General features: G+C 43.1%; 2 protein-coding genes across 2 annotated transcripts in view; both read right to left on the bottom strand.

The window, feature by feature from the left end:
• Positions 1–630: 630 nt before the first annotated feature.
• Positions 631–7,975, bottom strand: LOC132998078 (NLR family CARD domain-containing protein 3-like; the record flags this gene model as incomplete). Its single annotated transcript, XM_061067567.1, has 6 exons — positions 7,848–7,975; positions 6,941–7,173; positions 4,887–6,741; positions 1,879–2,052; positions 1,167–1,340; positions 631–799 (listed from the first exon to the last, which is right to left on the bottom strand). Coding segments are annotated over exons 1-6 (2,733 nt in total), but the record flags the coding sequence as incomplete, so codon positions are not given.
• A 2,084-nt stretch (positions 7,976–10,059) lies between these two features.
• LOC132998813 (NACHT, LRR and PYD domains-containing protein 12-like) overlaps positions 10,060–22,023 on the bottom strand; it is a gene marked incomplete at its 5' end in the record, with an annotated part of 75,724 nt that continues 63,760 nt past the window's right edge. The window contains 3 exons of the mRNA XM_061068560.1: positions 10,060–10,181; positions 15,180–15,337; positions 15,874–16,047. Coding sequence (XP_060924543.1) covers positions 10,060–10,181; positions 15,180–15,337; positions 15,874–16,047 — 454 coding nt within the window. The remainder of the gene's footprint in view (positions 10,182–15,179; positions 15,338–15,873; positions 16,048–22,023) is intronic.

Here is a 22,023-nt window from a genome sequence, read left to right as displayed (position 1 = left end):
CTCCCAGCAACAAGGCCCAGTCAGAGCCGCTCTACACACAAGCTGCTGCTGCTTCAGCCCCTGGATCCTCAGGACACAGCTCAGCCTCCGTCCACACACACTGTCCTCTTCACACTCAGCTTCACCAAGATCACCATCTGTTGAGAGAAGAAGACATCAGTGTTTCCAGAGACTCACTTCATCAGCTGTGAGTCAGTGATGCAGCACATCCAGTAGAAAGAGCAGCAGGGACTTCAGTCCTGTTCAGAGGTGGAGCAGCTTCCTCTCTGCTTCATGTTCACGTGTTGGAATGAACACGCTAAGAGCTCAGTGTGTGTCCTCTGCATGTCAAAGTGCAGAGTGGACACCTGAGAGGTGGATTTACTGCTGTTACAGGTGGAGACATGTTTCACTGTGTGAGCACGTGCACATAAAATGGGGGGGAGGGTTATTGCCTATGACCAATCAAAGACATGGACAGTTTGACTGACAGCAGAGCCTCATATTTCACAAAGTGTTAGAGATCAACTGAACCAACCAGATATTGATTTAAACTTGGTAGCACAGACCCTGGATCTGTGATACTGACTGTGTTTAGTAAAATACTGATGAAAGCAGCGTGGACTGACTCCAACCATCTACTGACCTCAGAGTCTCCAGTCGACAGGTTGGACTCTGCTGTAGATCAAGCAGCTCCTTCACTTCTGAGTCCTGCAGGTCATTGTAGCGCAGATCCAGTTCTCTCAGATGAGAGGGGTTTGACCTCAGAGCTGAAGCCAGAGAAGAACTGCTGATCTCTGACAGACTGCAGCTCCACAACCTGGATAAAGAATAAAACTTAACTGTAAATTAAAATTAGTTCATGTGTGTAAATAACATACAAATAGTCATGTGAGCACAGACTCATAACATGGAAGATAAACATGAAATCAGACATGTTGGTCTAAAAATGATTCAGTAAAATATTTTTGGACCCGGTCTCTGTCCTGCAGATCAGTTTTGGAAATCCAGACTAAACTCAGTGTTTTGACAAGTAGCTGACTATTTTAAATGGCACAGATTAATTTATGAATGATTCAAGTTATGTATGAAGAGGGATTATGTTAAATTAGAATTAAATGAGATCAATTGTGTATAAATGCTGTATTATCGCTATGAGATCTACCAAAGTCAGTCAGTGAACTGACCTCACAGTCTCCAGTCGACAGGTTGGACTCTGTAGAAAACCACACAGCTCCTTCACTCCTGAGTCCTGCAGCTTGTTGTTAGTCAGATCCAGTTTTCTCAGATGAGAGGGGTTTGACCTCAGAGCTGAAGCAAGAGAAGAACAACTGATATCTGACAGTCTGCAGCTCTTCAACCTGAATAAAGAAATATGAATATTAGAATATGTCCTCCTGTTGTTGTGGATCCTCATCATGTCAACACAGACTCTCAACATGCTGCTGACCTCAGTCCAGTCTGTGACCTGAAGATAAATATCAGATCAGACATGTTGGACCATTGTTTCATTCATCAGCTTCTTCTCTGTGTGTTTGGTCACTGAGCAGGTTTGTGTAATTAAACACTGTTTAAAGTAGAGATGGCTCCTGACAGTCAATTCCTGTTTGTTTCTATACTTATCAACTGTCCAACGTGTTTCAATAAGAATGTGTCTTATTTTGAAAACCTGAAGTGGGCAAATGCTCGGCCTCAGTCCACATGTTATTTACTGACACTTTCTTAGTGATCAGGAGCAGGTGAGTGCAGGTGAATGGAGTTGATGAGGTGGACGTGACTGACAGGCTGGGTGAGTGACAGATGACTAAGGGACAGTGAGCAGAGCAGAACTGAGACAATTTAAATAAATAATGACCCAATAAGAAAGAAAGTCTTTTAAGTGAAGAAGGATTTAAGGACCTCAGAATCTCCAGTCGACAGTTTGGACTCTCCAGTCCAGAACACAGCACCTTCACTCCTAAATCTTGCAGGTAGTTTCTACTCAGATCCAGTTCTCTCAGATGTGAGGGGTCTGACTTCAGAGCTGAGGCCACGACTTCACAGTGAATCTCTGAGAGTCGACAATCACAGAGTCTGTAATTAAAGAAAATATGTGTTAGAATAAAATCAAGAAACACAACATTCATACAAAACGGGATCATGTGACCCTCACCATGGTAAATCCCCTTTTTGCCTCATAAACATGTTAAAAACTCCTCAAGAGAATCCTTTCAGATTTGGTTGAAGCGTTCATTCAGACTGACAGAGGAACTCATTAGAGTCAGATGGTCAAGGTCAAAGGTCAAGGTCACACAACATGTTTCTGGCCTCTTGAACATGAAGTCTCAAGTCTGTCTTTAGGGGAATTTCTTCACGTTTTGACCAGTTGGACTCAAAGATAAACAGATTAGATTTCAGTGGTCAAAGGTCAAAGGTTACAGTGACCTCATATTATTGTGAATGCAACATGTCAGGAACCTGGATGGAGGAACACTGCACTGGTTGGTGGTGGTGTACAAACGCAGGGTGTTAATTCTAGTTTGACCAGAAAGAAGAATAAACAATATTTCCAGTTCTGCTTCTTCAGTTTAAAGGAACAGTCAGTGATTCTCATCCAAAACACTTATATAGTTATTGTCTCCTCACACTATGCTAGCAGTTCGCTGGAAAAAAATAGATATATATTTAAATTATTATATATTTTAACGGGTCCTTGACCTTAAGGAATGTGACTTGAGTTATCATGTTCAAATTTCAGAGAAGAAGTGAAGTCAGTAACATGTATTAATGAGATATTAATTTCTTTGATGTGATAAGGATAGAGAAGAGGAAGGAGAAGCTGGAAAGAGAGGCTCCGTGTGCCACGTGTACCCCGACCTTCTAAACCTATAGCAGCATAACTAAGAGCAGGTGCTAGACAAGCCTGGACTGGCTCTTACTATAAGCTTTATCAAAAAGGAAGGTTTTAAGCCTACTCTTAAATGTACAGATGGTGTCTGCCTCCCGAACCGAAAGGGAGATGATTTTAAAGGAGAGGACCTTGATTCTGAAAGCTCTGGCTCCTTCTCTACTTTTAGAGACTTTAGGGACAACAAGTAAGCCTAAGTTCTGGGAGCGGAGTGCTCTAGTGGGTTATAAGGTACTATGAGCTCTTTGAGGTATAATGGTTCCATATTATTAAGGGCCTTCAAGATTAGGAGAATTTTAAATTCTAGATTTAACCGGAAGCCAGTGTAGCGAAACTTATACTGGAGAAATGTGGTCTCTGTTCCTGGTTCTTGTCAGGACACGTACTGTGGCAATTTGACAAGCTGCAGAGTCTTTAACGACTTACTGCTAGAGCCTGATAATAATGTTGGGACCTGGTATTTGTGAACTACAGTTCTGCCTACATGTTTCATCAAACCCTGACAACATGTTTCTTTGTTCTGGAGACTAGAGCCTCCACAGCTCAGTCTCCCAGGGGGCTTCAACTTCACACAAAGGTGTGAAAACCAACCATGGACACAACTTTCAACCACTCTTGTCCACTCTGGGTCCCGTGACCCATGAGGTCACCAGGCCAATATAAGCCAAGTCCCCCCTCTCCTGCCTCCTTCTTTCTACTCATCTCTACATAGAAGAGAGGTGCAGCTTTCCACCCCTCCAGTCAGGGAAACTTCCTCCCTACCACAGCGCTAAATTTGTGGGTCCTCCAGGTTTTTATGTTCTTCAGACAAGCTTGGACTTTAGTTAAGTGGTTACACTTGTACCAGTCAACCTCGCTTAGGATGTAGGGGGAAAATTACAGACGCTATTTTAAAGGAGCACGGGTGGATCTGTCATGCAGCGTACAGGCGACGCCGCCTGACCATTTTACAATAAACTAATAGTACGTTATAGGACAGATAACCTTGTCATCTGGCCCCACCACATATGAAATAATATATATAATAACTAAATTAACCCAGAACATGGCATTCATTTATCTGTATTTTCAATGAAAAAGGAAACATAACCAATCAATTTAAAACAAATCACATACATCAATATTTCCCCCAAGGTTTAAGCAGCTGTGGCGTGGTGAGATTGCTGCAAACAATAATAACAAATAGTCCACGCTATTCTCACCACCTCTGACTGACCAGAAAAAGTTCTCACGGTAATCCCTGAAAATTTCGCAATAATCCAGGTCATTTGGAAATAATCCCTTGTAGGTCTTCAGGGCCGCAGTTAATCTGAACTTCGCTGGGCGCTCACCGGCCCGCTCGAACAAAACAAGACGTCACTTCCCCCCATTTATCACATTTGGATATAATGAAACAGATACACAATAATACATCCAATAAACAAATACAGACGGAGGTCCAATCCCTTATCCTTTTAATTTAAAGCTTCTGACAGAGGGATATGCACAGACTATAATAGATGTAGGTCAGATTTATCTGTACTCGTTAACACATTTCCTGTACATATAAAGTGCACTAAGGTGACCTTAACACACTTGAACTTGGTGTATATTATGTATACATACCAAATATGTATAGATTTGTTACACAAACACAGACACACACACACACACACACACGCACACACACACACACACACATACACACACAAACACACACACACACGCACTCTAACCAGTAGTCGTTTATCCTTTAGCGGTCTCAGGGGCCTGGAGCCATCTCAGCTGACACTGAATCTAAGTCTCCAATCAACCTAACTCTGATCTACATGTCTTTGGGTTTGTGGAGGAAGCTGGAGAACCCAGTGAAAACCCTACAGACACCAGGAGAACCTCCTCCTCACAGAAAGGCTGCACTAACAGTGTTGACCACTGCAACACCATGCTGCCCAAAACAATGAGAAGCATTTAACACTGAGTGTATTTGAAGAACGACTCATCTCCACTGATTGAACATGTTATTGATCATGTCTGGACTCACCGAGCCTTCCTGCAGTTCCTCACAGCTGGGATCAGTCTCCATCGACCCTGGTCTGATGTGTTGAACTTCTTCAGGTCTAACTCATCCAGAACCTCCTCTGACATCTGCAGCATGTAGGCCAGAGCAGAGCAGTGGATCTCAGAGAGTTTCTCCTTTGATTTGTTTCCTGACGTCAGAAACTGTTGCATCTGCTGATGAACTGAGTGGTCGTTCATCTCAGTCAGACAGTGGAAGATGTTGATGCTTCTGTCAGGAGAAATGTCATCACTCTGCATCTCCTTCAGGTTGGTGATGACTCTCTGGATGATCTCTGGATTGTTCTCTGTCCGTCCCAGCAGGTCTCCTAAAAATCTCTGGATGATATTTGGATTGTTCTCTGTCCGACCCAACAGGCCTCCTAAGACTCTCTGGTTGGACTCCAGACTGAGGCCGTGAAGGAAGCGAACAAACAGGTCCAGATGACCATTTGTACTGGTGAGGGATTTCTCCATGGTTCTCTTCAGGAGGTCATCCAGGGAGAAGGTACTGTGTGTGTTCCCATATGTTCCCCAGAAGTTGTTGAATTCTTCTGTGTTCCTCTTGGTGTAACAGTGGAACATGTAGACTGCAGCCAGAAACTCCTGAACGCTCAGGTGAACAAAGCAGTAGACTGATTTCTGGAAGATCACACAGTCTCTTCTGAAGATCTCAGTACAAACACCTGAGTACACCGAGGCCTCTGTGACATTAAGACCACACCGCTCCAGGTCTTCTTGGTAAAACATGATGTTTCCTTCCTCCAGATGTTTAAACGCCAGCCTCCCCAGCTTCAGAAGAACGTCCCTGTCAGCCTCCGTCAGCTGCTGTGGAGTCGTCTCATGTCCCTCACTGTACTTGTTGTTCTTCCTCTTTGTCTGAACCAGCAGGAAGTGTGAGTACAGGTCAGTCAGGGTCTTGGGCAGCTCTCCTCTCTGGTCTGTGGTCAACATGTGCTCCAGAACTGTAGCACTGATCCAGCAGAAGACTGGGATTTGACACATGATGTGGAGGCTCCTGGACGTCTTGATGTGTGAGATGATTCTGCTGCAGAGCTCTTCATCACTGAATCTCCTCCTGAAGTACTCGTCCTTCTGGACATCAGTGAAGCCTCGTACCTCTGTGACCCTGTCAACACATGCAGGAGGGATCTGATTGGCCGCCGCAGGTCTGGAGGTTATCCAGACGAGAGCCGAGGGAAGCAGATTCCCCCGGATGAGGTTTGTCAGCAGCACATTGACTGAAGACCTCTGTGTGTCATCAGTCACAAGCTCGCTGTGGTTGAAGTCCAGAGAAGGTCTGCTTTCATCCAGGCCGTCAAAGATGAACAAAGGTTTACAGACAGCGAGCGTCTCTGCCGTGAGCTTCTGTAACGCTGGATGGAAAACACGGAGCAGCGTGAGGAGACTGTGCTGCTGGTCCTTCACCAGGTTCAGCTCCCTGAACGAAAGCACAATCAGTAGACCCACATCCTGGTTTTCTAAACCCTCTGCCCAGTCCAGAGTGAACTTCTGCACCGAGAAGGTTTTTCCAACGCCAGCGACGCCGTAGGTCAGGACGACTCTGATGCTGCTCTGCTGGTCAGTGGAGGCTTTAAAGATGTCGTGGCACCTGATGGGAGTGTCGTGGAGGATCTTCTTCTTGGAAGCCGACTCAAGCTGCCTCACCTCATGTTGAGCATTAACCTCTTCACTCTGTCCCTCTGTGATGTAAAGCTCAGTGTAGATCCTGTTGAGGAGGGTTCTACTATCTGTTTCATCAGTTCCTTCAGTCACATGTTCACATCTCCTCCTCAGACTGAGCTGATGTTCATCTAAAACCTCCTGCAGACCACGATCTGCTGAAAGACAAGAAACAATGTCAGAGACAGAAAATCTGAGAATCTGCTGATTGTTTTCATCAGATACAGAAAAACTACAGAAAATAAAAGCTTTTTTAACTTTATGCTTTTGTAACGATGTTAAATGTTGATGCTGTATGAAGGAACACAATAAAACCACATGTGCTGTTGTCAGAAGTGAAGACGTCAGCAGACACATGTACAGTGCTGCTCTGACCGGCTGTCTGAGCTCCAGCTCCTGTTCTGGATCTTTGTCCACACTGGGGACAGGAGGAGTCTCCTGAAGAACCAGACTGGTCCCAGTATGAGCTGATGCACTGTCTGCAGAACCAGTGTCCACAGCTGGTGGAGACTGGATCCTTCAGGACGTCCTGACACGAAGCACAGCAGGACGACTGCTCCTCCTCAGAAACATGACTCCTCTTCCTCTCCCTGTGAAGACATTTCCTGATACCTCACATGTCACAGTCACAGGTTGTCATTACTTCTGTCAAGGTTTTGTTTTCACCCACTATGTTTGTGTGTTGGTTGGTTTGTTCGTTAGTGGGATTATAAAAAACCACTGAACAAATTATCAGTTAACTTGGTGGAAGGATGTGGTCTGTGAACCAGATCGGGGGGGGGGGTCCTCTTTCACAGACATGTTCAGAGGACTGATGTTTAGCAGTGCGTGGAATTTGGTGCAGATCCAAATCAGAATGAGTCTCTAGTGGATTTCAAAGTGGTTTCATAAGGAGCGTGTTGGTTCTTGGTGGAGGTCTGAGCTCTTTGAGTGATTCTGAGAAATTAGTCACCAACTTCAATGAAGCTGTGTCCTAATGCAGGGGCCACACTAGAGGAAACTAGATCCTCTTCAGAGCAGGTCACAGTAGAAACAGTAACTTACTCTGTGTGTGAGGGTCCAGGTTCATTACTAAAGGTCAGAGGAAGTTCTTTGGACATGTCACTCTTCAGAGACAGACAGCTGGACCCTGGAGACTCTGCTCTCAGTCTGTGGTCCTGACCTCTGCAAACACAAACATGTTTTTATTCAGAACACATCATTCACTGGTTCATTCTCTGAGGATTCAGTTTGGAGGTTCACATGTTTGTAGCAGGTCTCTTACTTTGTGTGTGAGGGTCCAGGTTCATTACTGAAGTTTGGAGGATCATACATTGACTGGTCACTCTTCAGAGACACACAGCTGAACCCTGGAGACTCTGCCCTGTCCTTTTCCTCCTCATAACCACTCATCTTCAGTCTGAGAGGAAAAACACTGTGAGCTCAAAGGAATCAGGTCAAACAAGTCTGTCAAGAAACACAGCCAAAAACCAAGACCAACACACACACACACACACACACATATACACATACACACCAGGTAATGTGACTGTAACGTATGATTCTGAAATCACGTTCTGTTATTAAACACTTGATGAACAGACATGAAGATAAAAAGTGAAACTGTGAGTTAACTCTGTTAATTAGTCCTTTGAAGGCTCTTTGTTCCACAGCTGCTGTTCACATCTGTCTCTGGGATCCGATCACATGAAACCAAGTCTGTCGCCAGGTGTGAACTGACAAACTTAGAGTCATGTGATCAGCAGACGGATGTTAACCGCAGGTGTGAGAGTGAGACAGTAAAACTTTCAGAAAGTTGTGTTCACACTCACCTGCTCCCTTTTCTTCCTTCTGCTCGTTCAGGTGAAAATGGAGTCTGACCGCTCCCTGTTCTCAGGCTCCTCCTCTCTCTCTTTACAGTAGATATGAAAGTTGCTCACAGAACAGCTAAAGCACCAGTGTGTAAGACTCAGGTAAACGGATCCATCTTCGGAAATTAAAATCAAAATAATCCTAGTGATATTTCTACTAGTGTGTTTGATCTAAATTGTATGAATCACAGTTTTCTTTACTCTAGAATGGGAAGATCTGTATCACATTATAACGTGAAACTTGTCACGTTGTCCTGTGGAGTGGAGCTTCCTGAACGAGCCGCTCTGGAGGAAACACTGCATTTGTTGGGGACTATTTCCAGCGGCAGATGGAGCTCTATGGCACAAACACATGAGAAGTGTCAGTCTGTGGATGAACACACAATTTGTTCATATCAACAAGAAGAAAAATATTAAATATATGTATATATATATAAGATATGATCACTAATCTGTCCTTGTATCTGCTTGAGTTTATTTATTCCTAGTTTCCTGCATAAGTTATAATGATTTATGATGTTGACTGTCCTTCTTTTGTCTATATTTCTAACACAATATATTCTTCTTCTTTTTCTTTTCCCTTACTGACATCCCTTAATTTACGTTGATAAATGTAGTGCGCCTTGTTGTGATTCTTGTTCTTCTGGGTTTGAACTCTCATGGTTGAATGCACTTATTGCAAGTTGCTTTGTATAAAGCGTCAGCTAAATGTAATGTAATGTGATGTAACAACCCTTAATGATCAGAAACCTCTTTCACCAAGCGAGAAGATGTTTTACCTGTCAGAGAAGCCCTCGAAGCGGTGAGTGGCAGTAGACCAAGCCACAGGGATCTCACCACAGCAGCCAGAGACAAACCATTTGGGTTTTAGCATCTTTTATTAAATCCAAACATACATTAAAAAGGCAAACTTAAACAGCTCAGTGTCACTCCCTTGTTTCTTGGTGTCAGAGTCCTTTCCTCTGAGGCAGCTCCGATGCTGCCTTTTAAGCATGAGGATCATTCAGCTAACAGCGCTCACCTGTGCTGCTTGATCCTCTGTGGTGCAGGTGAAGGTTCTCTTCCAGCCCTCTCACCTCCACACGTTGGAAGGGTTCTTCTACAGGAACATGGAGGATGCATATACAGGCGCCTTGAAAGTCCTACAGTAGCGGATGAGGAATCCAGCAGTGATGTAAATTTACTTTTCTCCACTGAACTACACAAACCTTCCTTAACGTTTCCTTATCAAGGCTAAAACTGCACATTTGTTACTGAGATGGGAAAAGTTACATTTTCCTTGTTTTGATTTAGTTTCTCTTATTTTCTTCAGGAGTATGTCCTGATGGTCCTTACCAACGCCTTCATGATCCACATGCCTCACGCTCCGAGCTTTGACATCTCTAAGTTCCGTTCCAGCTCCAGTTACCGCAACTGTCTGAACACTCTGAAGGACGAGTTCCACCAGGACCTGTCCAGGAAGCAAGGCTTTGCCGCTCTCAAGTACCTCACCGCCCAGAGGAACATCTGAGAGCCGGCGAGTTCAGAGTACGTCAGCCCCTAAGCTCTGGGAGCTCGAGTACGTACTGACATGGCGCCGCACAGTCGGCCATAGTGACTCCCTGGTGTGAATATGACGGAAAAGCTTTACAGCCCCTTTGGAAGTATGGCGGGCTCCTGTGCATTATCCTCCAGACGACGAAACGCAGAGATGAAGACTTGTCCAGGACGGAGTGATGGCGGACTTCCTGAATGCAGGACTGAGTGGGCTGAAGGGACGATCGGGGAGCGGAGCGTTCACACCGATCAGGCACTTTTTATATCGGGAAAATGACCATATTCGTACAATTTGTTCTGACAATCAGGGCTTCTTCCAGCAGACATGAACCAGTCCGTCCACGTGCAAAACATCTGGAGACTCGACTCAAAGACGCTGAGACGGAGCCGAGTGGTTTTCACAGAAGACGATGATGTGAGGAGTCGAAGCGGAGAAAGAATTAAGCCTTATCACTTCGCATATTTCATGTTTTCATTTTTTCTCGTGTAAATCAAAACCAATGAATAATTGCCGACAATGTTTTGGTTATCATTTTTTCACAACAATCATTTATTTGTTATTTTTCTCTATTTTATGACCTCAATATCCATCACGTGTGTGCGTGGTCTTTAACATGCTTCCTTATTGTCAAAATCAGATCCTTCTGCACGTGATCATGTTCTTCTTTTTAACTTATCCGAAACAGAAATCTTTTATCAGATAAGTCGACACTAAACTCGACCACAGACGTGTGACAGTGAGTTGATCTGAATGAAGATGTTGAAATGAGAAGAAGTTCAGGAGCTTTTAGTTTCTTTATGTGTCTGATTCAATCAATCAAATTTACTGGGTGAATGTGCCGTCTACTGAACCTCCCTCCAACAACCCTCCGTCTTTTAGTTGAGTCCAAATCAAGCAATTAAATGGTTGTTTGAATACTGAATATTAAGAATAATAATAATAATAATAATAATAATAATAATAATAATAATGTCTATAAAGACGATTAGTGACTTTAAACAAAGATGGATGACACATCTCCACGTCCTCCTGCCGTACAAAACTTGAGTGAATCCACGGTATCAAGGCCTTGCAATACATTCATATATTTATCATTCGATAGGTTAATCATTTATTTTCACCATAAGAAAAACACAGAATGTATCAGAATCATTGACTAATGAATTAATGTGATTCCTTATTCAGTACAGAATGGAAAGTTTAGTCCAAAATATTATTTTAAACACCGGTAATTAAATAACTAATTAAAACCAAATTATTAGAAAAAAAAATTCTAATCTAATTGTTTGGTTTGGTTCATGTTCAATCTGTTTACATGAAGGAGGCAGGATTTACAAACTGTACTGCAGCTAGCCACTAGGGGGCGTTGTATCTTGTAGTCAATCTTTATTTACAGACTCAGGCGAGAAGACCTGGAGTTTACTGATCTGATTTTAAAACTTAGCTGTCGTTTCATTTAAATTGGATTTGACATGTTTTGATTTTTCTTTTTTTCAATATTGTTGTTTGTTTGTTTGTTTGTTTGTGTCCGTCCCATCGATGGTGTTGATATTTTTTATAAATTGTTGTTGTTCATGAAAGATGAAAAATCCAAATCCATGGTTTTAAATCATATTTATATAAGTAACTGAATCTGAGTATCTCTCCGTGTAAATTCAATCACCAGACAATTCACTTTTATTAGAGTTTTCTAACAGAACAAATTAATCACCATGACAACACAAAACATGTGGATGGGTCGAGAGTAGTGTTGTTCAATAATGCATTAAATGTGACACCATTAAATGTTGTGGCATTCAATAAATGTGGCTATCAGAACATTTATTGAATATTAATATTAAAAATATAAATATTAAATGTAACTTAAATTGATTAATGTTACCAAGGCTCAACCCTTCAAAGGAAGGGGAAATTTAGACAATTTATTGATTAAGTCTCGTGAAAGTTGTAACTACAAATTTGGAACTCTGATTAACAATTAAATTAATAACTTGAACCAAAATTACCATATAGATAGTTAGCAAAGTTGAAGGATATAGAGTTCTTGACAGTGTAAAGCTTGGCGAAATTCACACTTATTTAACATTCATTAAAACATTTGTGAATGGAAAAGATAAAGCACAAAAACTAATTACTAAAGGTGTAACTTATGATTATGTGTATGCAAGTATGCATACGTGTGAGTGAGTTACCTTCAGAATGGCAGCTGGCAATAAACCATCCCCCCCGTATGTTTACGACATGTAACAGGGGTCAGAGAGATGTGTATGTATGTGTTGTTGCCAAATTAGAGAAAGTTACTAGATGCAGAGAAAGACCGTGAAGAGCATAACATGACTAACATTAACTTTCAAATAAATTATAAACATCCCCCGGAATCGAATAAACATTCTTTGCTTAACCTAGTATAATTATTAAGCCCAGTTGTGTTACCCGTCCATGAAAAGGTAAAAAAGGTTGATGTGATGTTTGAAGTCCAGTTAAGTCGTCTTGTTGGGTTGCGGCTCCTGTTGTGGTTTTGCTGTGCTACGCAGCTCTTGTGCTGTTCTTAGTCCGGCTTTTGCGTCGCTGCCTTTTGGAAGGTTTTAGCAGTGTGCTCCAGTAAGGCCTGCTTGAAGGTTGGTAGAGCTTGGGTAGGGAGGAGGGTTCCTTGGTGAGGTGAGCTGCAAGCTGCACCTCTCCTCCATTGAAGTTGAGCAGAAACAGAGGTGGGCTCCTCTCAGAGAGTTGGGTTGATATGAAAGAGTAAGTGAGCTGGACAGCCTCACTTCTCCCCTCGGAGGGTAGCGTAGAAAGAGGAAGAAGAGGGGGAGAACTGGGCTTATATTGGCCTGGTGACCTCATGGGTCATGGCGCCCAGAGTGACCTATGGTGGTTGAAACTTGTGTCACTGGTTAGTTGAAGTTGAAGCCGGGAAACTGAGTTCTGGAGGCTCTGGTTTGTCTCCAGAACAAAGAACATGTGCTCCAGGCTTGGACTACACATGTAGGTCGAACTGAGTTCACAAACACCAGGTCCCAACAGTAGAATAGAAAATGATAGTAACTTTGACATCATTGTATTCTTTACAAATATTGTGTTTACCTGTTATTTATATAACAACTGTTCTAGTCTTCATGACAAATTAAAGCACTTGAAGGTCCAGTGTGTAAGATTTAGGTGAATATATACAGTATATATTGGCTACCTCCTCTGATTCCTCTGGAGCTCTGTCTCCACTCTGCCTCCCAGCAACAAGGCCCAGTCAGAGCCGCTCTTCACACAAGCTGCTGCTGCTTCAGCCTCTGGATCCTCAAGACACAGCTCAGCCTCCGTCCACACACACTGTCCTCTTCACACTCAGCTCCACAAAGATCACCACCTGTTGAGAGAGGAAGACATCAGTGTTTTATGGGACTCACTTCATCAGCTGTGAGTCAGTGATGCAGCACATCCAGTAGAAAGAGCAGCAGGGACTTCAGTCCTGTTCTGAGGTGGAGCAGCTTCCTCTCTGCTTCATGTTCACGTGTTGGAATGAACACGCTAAGAGCTCAGTGTGTGTCCTCTGCATGTCAAAGTGCAGAGTGGACACCTGAGAGGTGGATTTACTGCTGTTACAGGTGAAGCCATGTTTCACTGTGTGAGCACGTGCACATAAAAGGGGCGGGGTTTCCTGTGTATGACCAATCACAGACATGGACAGTTTGACTGATAGCATAGCCTCATATTTCACAACGAGGATGAAACTGTTCTATAATAAAAATCAGAGGAGAACAAACACATGATCCAGGATAAAACAAACTCAGTCGCAGCTGCTAAATACAGGAAGAACAGGTGGTAAAACATCTTGGATCATGTCAATGTGTAAGTTACAGCGCCCCCTGGTGGCATTTGGTAAAAATATATTACGTGACCACGATATAATAACATGTGTGAACAAGATAATTAACTCGAGGCCACAAGATCTGAATCTGTTGTTTACTAACAAGACGAGTGGAAGAGAAGAAGATTCTTCATGAGAAACGTTTGAATCCCAGTATGTGACACACACTGTCTCACTGTCTCTGGGGACACAAACTGTCTCACTGAATCTGAGGACATCCTCTGTCTCTGAGGACACACACTGTCTCACTGTCTCTGAAGACACACACTGTCTCACTGTCACTGAGGACACACTGTCTCACTGTCTCTGAGGACACACATTGTAGAGGAAACCTCTGACATCACTACTCAATAGAAACACATGGACCTGTCTTCATGAAGCTGACTGAGGTCATCTGGTGTTTTGGTGACAGGATGAGTCTGGAGAGATTGAGATGTTCTGGGTGAGTTAGAGATCAACGGAACCAACCAGACATTGATTTAAACTTCCCTTATCCATCCCGTTAAGGAGAGTGTGTACCACACAACAGTGTAGAGTCACTGTGGTCAGTGGGCGGAGCTTCTATACGGGTTGATCTCCAACTTAACCTGGAGCATGTTAGCCATTCATCAGAAGTTACCATGGTGATTTACCTCGTTAAGAAGTGGACTAGCTTCGTAGGACTGAAAAAACTAAACCTGAAGTTAACCTGATAACCACAAATCCTGCTTGGTAGCACAGACCCTGGATCTGTGATAATGTCTGTGTTTAGTAAAATACTGATGAAAGCAGCGTGGACTGACTCCAACCATCTACTGACCTCAGAGTCTCCAGTTGACAGGTTGAACTCTGCTTTAGATCAAGCAGCTGCTTCACTCCTGAGTCCTGCAGGTAGTTGTTACTCAGATCCAGTTCTCTGAGATGAGAGGGGTTTGACCTCAGAGCTGAAGCCAGAGAAGAACAGCTGATCTCTGTCAGTCTGCAGCCCTTCAACCTGAATAAAGGATAAAACTTAACTGTAAATTAAACTTAGTTCATGTGTGAAAATAACAGACAAATATTCATGTGAGCACAGACTCATAACATGGAAGATAAATATGAAATCAGACATGTTGGACTAAAAATAAATTATTTGGACCCGGTCTCTGTCCTGCAGATCAGTTTAGGAAATCCAGAGCTTAACTCAGTGTTGTAACAAGTAGCTGAATATTTAAAATATCACAGATTGATTAATCAATGGATTCCAGTTATGTATGAAGAGGAATCATATTAAATCAGCTTTAAAAGAAATCTATAGTGTATAAATTCTGTTTATAGATATGTGATCTACAAAAGTCAGTCAGTGAACTGACCTCAAAGTCACCAGTCGACAGGTTGGACTCTGTAGAAAACCACACAGCTCCTTCACTCCTGAGTCCTGCAGGTCGTTGTTACTCAGATCCAGTTCTTTCAGATGACAGGGGTTTGACCTCAGAGCTGAAGCCAGAGAAGAACAGCTGATCTCCGATAGACTGCAGCCCCACAACCTGAATAAAGAAATATGAATATTTGAATGTGTCCTCCTGTTGTTGTGGATCGTCATCATGTCAACACAGACTCTCAACATGCTGCTGACCTCAGTCCAGTCTGTGACCTGAAGATAAATATCAGATCAGACATGTTGGACCATTGTTTCATTCATCAGCTTCTTCTCTGTGTGTTGGTCACTGAGCAGGTTTGTGTAATTAAACACTGTTTAAAGTAGGGACGGCTCCTGATGTCACTTCCTGTTTGTTTCTATACTTATCAACTGTCCAACGTGTTTCAATAAGAATGTGTCTTATTTTGAAACCCTGAGGAGGACGAGTGCTCGGCCTCAGTCCACATGTTATTTACTGATACTTTCTTAGTGATCAGGAGCAGGTGAGTGCAGGTGAATGGAGTTGATGAGGTGGACGTGACTGACAGGCTGGGTGAGGGACAGATGACTGAGGGACAGTGAGCAGAGCAGAACTGAGACAATTTAAATAAATAATGACCCAATAAGAAAGAAAGTTGGAAAAGTGAAGAAGGATTTAAGGACCTCAGAGTCTCCAGTCGACAGTTTGGACTCTCCAGTCCAGAGCACAGCAGCTTCACTCCTGAATCCTTCAGCCTGCTTCCACTCAGATCCAGTTCTTTCAGATGTGAGGGGTCTGACTTCAGAGCTGAGGCCACGGCTTCAAGGTGAGTCTCTGAGAGTCGACCACCAATAAGTCTGTAATTAAAGAAAATATAATTTAGAATAAAATCAGAAAACACAAAATTCATACAAAACGTGATCATGTGACCCTCACCCTGGTAAATCCCCTTTTTGCCTCATGAACATGTTAAAAACTCCTCAAGAGAATCCTTGCAGATTTGGTACAAGCGTTCATTCAGACTGACAGAGGAACTCATTAGAGTCAGGTGGTCAAAGGTCAAAGGTCAAGGTCACACAACATGTTTCTGGCCTCTTGAACATGATGTCTCAAGTCTGTCTTTAGGGGATTTCTTCACATTTTGACCAGTTGGGCTCAAACATAAACTGATAGATTTCAGTGGTCAAAGGTCAAAGGTCACAGTGTCCTCATATTATTGTGAATGCAACAGGTCAGGAACCTGGAGGGACTCACACTGCACTGCTTGGTGGTGACGTACAAACGCAGGGTGGTCATTCTAGTTTGACCAGAAAGACGAATAAACCATATTTTTGGTTCTGCTTCTTCAGTTTAAAGGAACAGTCAGTGATTCTCATCCTAAACACAGATAAGCTGTGATTTATCTGATTAATCACCGTTTCTAAATCCCCTAAATGTCTCTTTGCATAGGATGATAGGATTGAACAATACATTTGTTTAGAAAACTCAAAGAACCTTTATCAGAAACCATGGGTCACTAACAGGCAGGCCGCAGTCAGAGTCCGGACCCAGAAGCCGTCCCGTACGGACCCAAAACATTTTCTTGCTTTTCTATTTGTAACCGGCGCAGCTTTTGTAGTCTTTACGGTAGTGGTTTAGCGGATGAGGAAACGCACAGACTAATTCCATGTGAGTTAAGCCATCCCACGTGATACTACCCAATTCAGTGCATTCCAGGCGGTTAACATTGCGACTCTACAGTGCAGTGAGAGAGTTAGAGGCAAGTTACACATGAAAAGAAGGTAGGAAGAAAAAGAAAGATAGCGTAGAGAAAACAAGGGGAGAGAAACAGACAAAAAAAGTGGAGGAGTGGGATATAAGAGGGGAAGAAAGTGATTCTAAAACTGTTCAATTGTTAAGATGGGTTGAGATTTATTATCTGTACATTCATTTGAGACTTTTGAGTCAAGATGTGAAACAGGAACATTTTAATTGAAGCTTTTGCTCCTTTTATTGTATTTTTCTTAAGTTAAGACCTTTATTTGAACATGCACAATTTTCACATGTTATTTATTTTATTTTGAAATGAAGCCCTACTTTTATTTAGTAAATGAGTGAAAATGATTAACACGTTAATTCCACAAATGAATCATCACGTGTTAACGCGTAAATTTTGACACACACACACACACACACACACACACACACACACACACACACACACACACACACACACACACACACACACACACACACACACACACACACACACACACACACACACACACACACACACACACACACACACACACACACAGCTGCCCAAAACAATGACGATCATTTAACACTGATTGTTTTTGAAGAACGACTCATCTCCACTGATTGAACATGTTATTGATCATGTCTGGACTCACCGAGCCTTCCTGCAGTTCCTCACAGCTGGGATCAGTCTCTGTCGACCCTGGTCTGATGTCTTGAACTTCTCGAGGTCCAACTCATCCAGAACCTTCTCTGACATCTGCAGCATGTAGGCCAGAGCTGAGCAGTGGATCTCAGAGAGTTTCTCCTCTGATCTGTTCTCTGATGTCAGGAACTGTTGCATCTGCTCATGAACTGAGTGATCGTTCATCTCAGTCAGACAGTGGAAGATGTTGATGCTTCTGTCAGGAGAAATGTCACCACTCTGCATCTCCTTCAGGTTGTTGATGACTCTCTGGATGATTCTTGGATTGTTCTCTGTCCGACCCAGCAGGCCTCCTAAGACTCTCTGGTTGGACTCCAGACTGAGGCCGTGAAGGAAGCGAACAAACAGGTCCAGATGACCATTTGTACTGGTGAGGGATTTCTTCATGGTTCTCATCAGGAGGTCATCCAGGGAGAAGGTACTGTCTGTGTACCTATATGTTCCCAAGAAGTTGTTGAGTTCTTCTGTGTTCCTCTCGGTGTAACAGTGGAACATGTAGATTCCAGCCAGGAACTCCTGAACGCTCAGATGAACAAAGCAGTAGACTGATTTCTGGAAGATCACACACTCTCTTCTGAAGATCTCAGTACAAACTCCTGAGTACACCGAGGCCTCTGTGACATTAAGACCACACTGCTTCAGGTCTTCTTGGTAGAACATGATGTTTCCTTCTTCCAGATGTTTAAGTGCCAGCCTCCCCAGCTTCAGGAGAACGTCCCTGTCAGCCTCCGTCAGCTGCTGTGGAGTCGTCTCATGTCCCTCACCGTACTTGTTGTTCTTCCTCTTTGTCTGAACCAGCAGGAAGTGTGAGTACAGGTCAGTCAGGGTCTTGGGCAGCTCTCCTCTCTGGTCTGTGGTCAACATGTGCTCCAGAACTGTAGCACTGATCCAGCAGAAGACTGGGATTTGACACATGATGTGGAGGCTCCTGGATGTCTTGATGTGTGAGATGATTCTGCTGCACAGCTCTTCATCACTGAATCTCCTCCTGAAGTAATCCTCCTTCTGGGCATCAGTGAAGCCTCGTACTTCTGTGACCCTGTCAACACATGCAGGAGGGATCTGATTGGCCGCCGCAGGTCTGGAGGTTATCCAGACGAGAGCAGAGGGAAGCAGATTCCCCCGGATGAGGTTTGTCAGCAGCACGTTGACTGATGACCTCTGTGTGACCTCAGACACAAGCTCCCTGTGGTTGAAGTCCAGAGAAAGTCTGCTTTCATCCAGGCCGTCAAAGATGAACAAAGGTTTACAGACAGCGAGCGTCTCTGCCGTGAGCTTCTGTAACGCTGGATGGAAAACACGGAGCAGCGTGAGGAGACTGTGCTGCTGGTCCTTCACCAGGTTCAGCTCCCTGAACGAAAGCACAGTCAGCAGACCCACATCCTGGTTTTCTAAACCCTCTGCCCAGTCCAGAGTGAACTTCTGCACCGAGAAGGTTTTTCCAACGCCAGCGACGCCGTTGGTCAGGACGACTCTGATGCGTCTCTGCTGGTCAGTGGAGGCTTTAAATATGTCGTGGCACTTGATGGGAGTGTCATGGAGGATCTTCATCTTGGAAGCATTCTCAAGCTGCCTCACCTCATGTTGAGTATTAACCTCTTCACTCTGTCCCTCTGTGATGTAGAGCTCAGTGTAGATCCTGTTGAGGAGGGTTCTACTTCCTGTTTCATCACTTCCTTCAGTCACATGTTCACATCTCCTCCGCACACTGAGCTTATGTTCATCTGAAACCTCCTGCAGACCACGATCTGCTGAAAGTCAAGAAACAATGTCAGAGACAGAGAATCTGAGAATCTGCTGATTGTTTTCATCAGATACAGAAAAACTACAGAAAATAAAAGCTTTTTAACTTTGTGCTATTATAACGATGTTAAATGTTGTTGCTGTATAAAGAAATAAAATAAAACCACATGTGCTGTTGTCAGAAGTGAAGACATCAGTAGACACATGTACAGTGCTGCTCTGACCGGCTGCCTGAGCTCCAGCTCCTGTTCTGGATCTTTGTCCACACTGGGGACAGGAGGAGTCTCCTGAAGAACCAGACTGGTCCCAGTATGAGGTGATGCACTGTCTGCAGAACCAGTGTCCACAGCTGGTTGAGACTGGATCCTTCAGGACGTCCTGACACGAAGCACAGCAGGACGACTGCTCCTCCCCAGAAACATGACTCCTCTTCCTCTCCCTGTGAAGACATGTCCTGATAACTCACATGTCACAGTCACAGGTTGTCATTACTTCTGCCAAGGAGGTTTTGTTTTCACCCAGTGTGTTTGTGTGTTGGTTAGTTTGTTCGTTAGTGGGATTATAAAAAACAACAGATTACCAGTTAACTTGGTGGAAGGTTGTGGTGTGTGAACCAGATCGGGGGGGGGGGGTGGGGGGGTGTCCGCTTTCCCAGACTTGTTCAGAAGACTGATGTTTACCAGTGTGTGGAATTTGGTGCAGATCCAAATCAAAATGAGTCTCTATTGGATTTCAAAGTGGTTTCATAAGGAGCGTGTTGGTTCTTGGTGGAGGTCTGAGCTCTTTAAGTGATTCTGAGAGATTAGTCACCAACTTCAATGAAGCTGTGTCCTAATGCAGGGGCCACACTAGAGGAAACTAGATCCTCTTCAGAGTAGGTCACAGAAGAAACAGTATCTTACTCTGTGTGTGAGGGTCCAGGTTCATTACTGAAGTCTGGAGGAAATCCCATGGACATGTCACTCTTCAGAGACAGACAGCTGGACCCTGGAGACTCTGCTCTCAGTCTGTGGTCCTGACTTCTGCAAACACAAACATGTTTTTATTCAGAACTGTCAATGTGTTCATTTATCCCAAATATGAGAAGTCGGTCAGGTCTAATTCAACAAGTATTTATTAAGAAGCAATGAAAATTTAACAGCCTAGCTATGGGCACTCATAAACAGCCTCGGCTAAATCAGTAGCACAGGGTGGTCAAAAGTGGCACCCCACGGACGGCGTTTGTAATCTTTTATAACAGCAGGTAGAACAGGATTGGTCAATAACGAGGGGTCTTTGATGGTGCGCAGGCGTAGTTCCATCATCCCGGGTTCGAATCAAGGAATGACGAGGAGCCGCTCCCAGGTTAGCCCCTCCTTCGACTGTTTGCTGGGAAAATCTTCATATCATGACAGTGAGATTTTGTGTTGTGAGAAAAAGGTTTTGTGTTTTGAGAAAAAGCCTTGAATCGGCTGACACCTTGTGAGTCTTCAGCAGAGGTGTAAAGTAACGAATTACATTTACTCACGTTACTGTAATTGAGTAGTTTTTTTTGTACTTTGTCATTTTTTGAGTAGTTTTTGAAATGGGTAATTTTACTTTTACTTAAGTGAATTTTGACTGAAGTATTGTACTTCGCTACGATGGAAATTACATCCGTTACTGAGTAAAAAAAAACAAAGTTCAAGGCGCAAGGCAATTCTCACTGCAGTGGTAGACAGTGTTGTGCGTGAGGCAACCCTGCCAGTAGCGATCTTTTCCGTATTATTCAGGAAGTGCCTTTTCAAAGTAAAAGAAACCATTTCAAAATAAATGTTTCAAAACTTTGAGTTGTTGTGCCTTTTGTTTGCAGGGTATGAATAAATAAACAGGGAAAATTAGCAATAATAAAAATAAATTTAAAAAAAATATTTATTTTAGTAATTGAAACATATGAAGTACAGCTTAGGGCAAGGTGTAGTTTTCTTTAAAAAACAAGTTAAGTCTTTCATTCTCACTTTCCACCTTAAAACTATGAAATGAAATGAACTATGAACTAGTTCAGAATTTAAATGGTGAACTATGAACTTGAACTATTCATGTTTACTTGTATGAACTGAACTTTGAACTAGTTCATGAGAGGTGAACTTGCACAACACTGGTGGTAGATGCTGCATAGAGTTGATGATGGAGTCAATGTCACGAGAGCTAGAGAAGGATGATATTGCGGACGACCAACAAGTGGAAGCATCGAACTTTCCACCAGTTGAGATTAAAGCAGATGAAGAAAACCCGTGGCCACATCTCAGCAAGAAGTTTGTAGACTAGTGCTCTAAAGGTGGACCAAAGTTTAACCAAATGTTTAAATATACAGTGGGACAGCGGCATTTTAACTTTTTATTTTAGCTGTCATGTGGTTCATGTCTTGACATGTCCTCCCAAAAGTTCTTAAATGTTGTGTTGACATGTTAAATGTTTCATGTTTGACATGTTTAATGTCATTGCACTTATATTTGTAAAGATTCTCCTTAAATTAAAAATATCTGTTTTTGGATTGGATTTATGACCCCTTGTCCTTTTTTTTGCACTGTATAGGAGCGGCCCCCATCAAGTTGTTGGAAGTAACTAAGTAACTTTTTCTTAAAGTACATTTTAAATGAACTACTTTTTACTTGAGTAGATTTTTAGA

Source organism: Limanda limanda, chromosome 3 (assembly GCF_963576545.1).
Source record: "Limanda limanda chromosome 3, fLimLim1.1, whole genome shotgun sequence".
NCBI lineage: Eukaryota > Metazoa > Chordata > Actinopteri > Pleuronectiformes > Pleuronectidae > Limanda > Limanda limanda.
The sequence above is the reverse complement of the archived record's forward strand: the minus strand, read 5'-3'. Positions and strand labels throughout refer to the sequence as shown.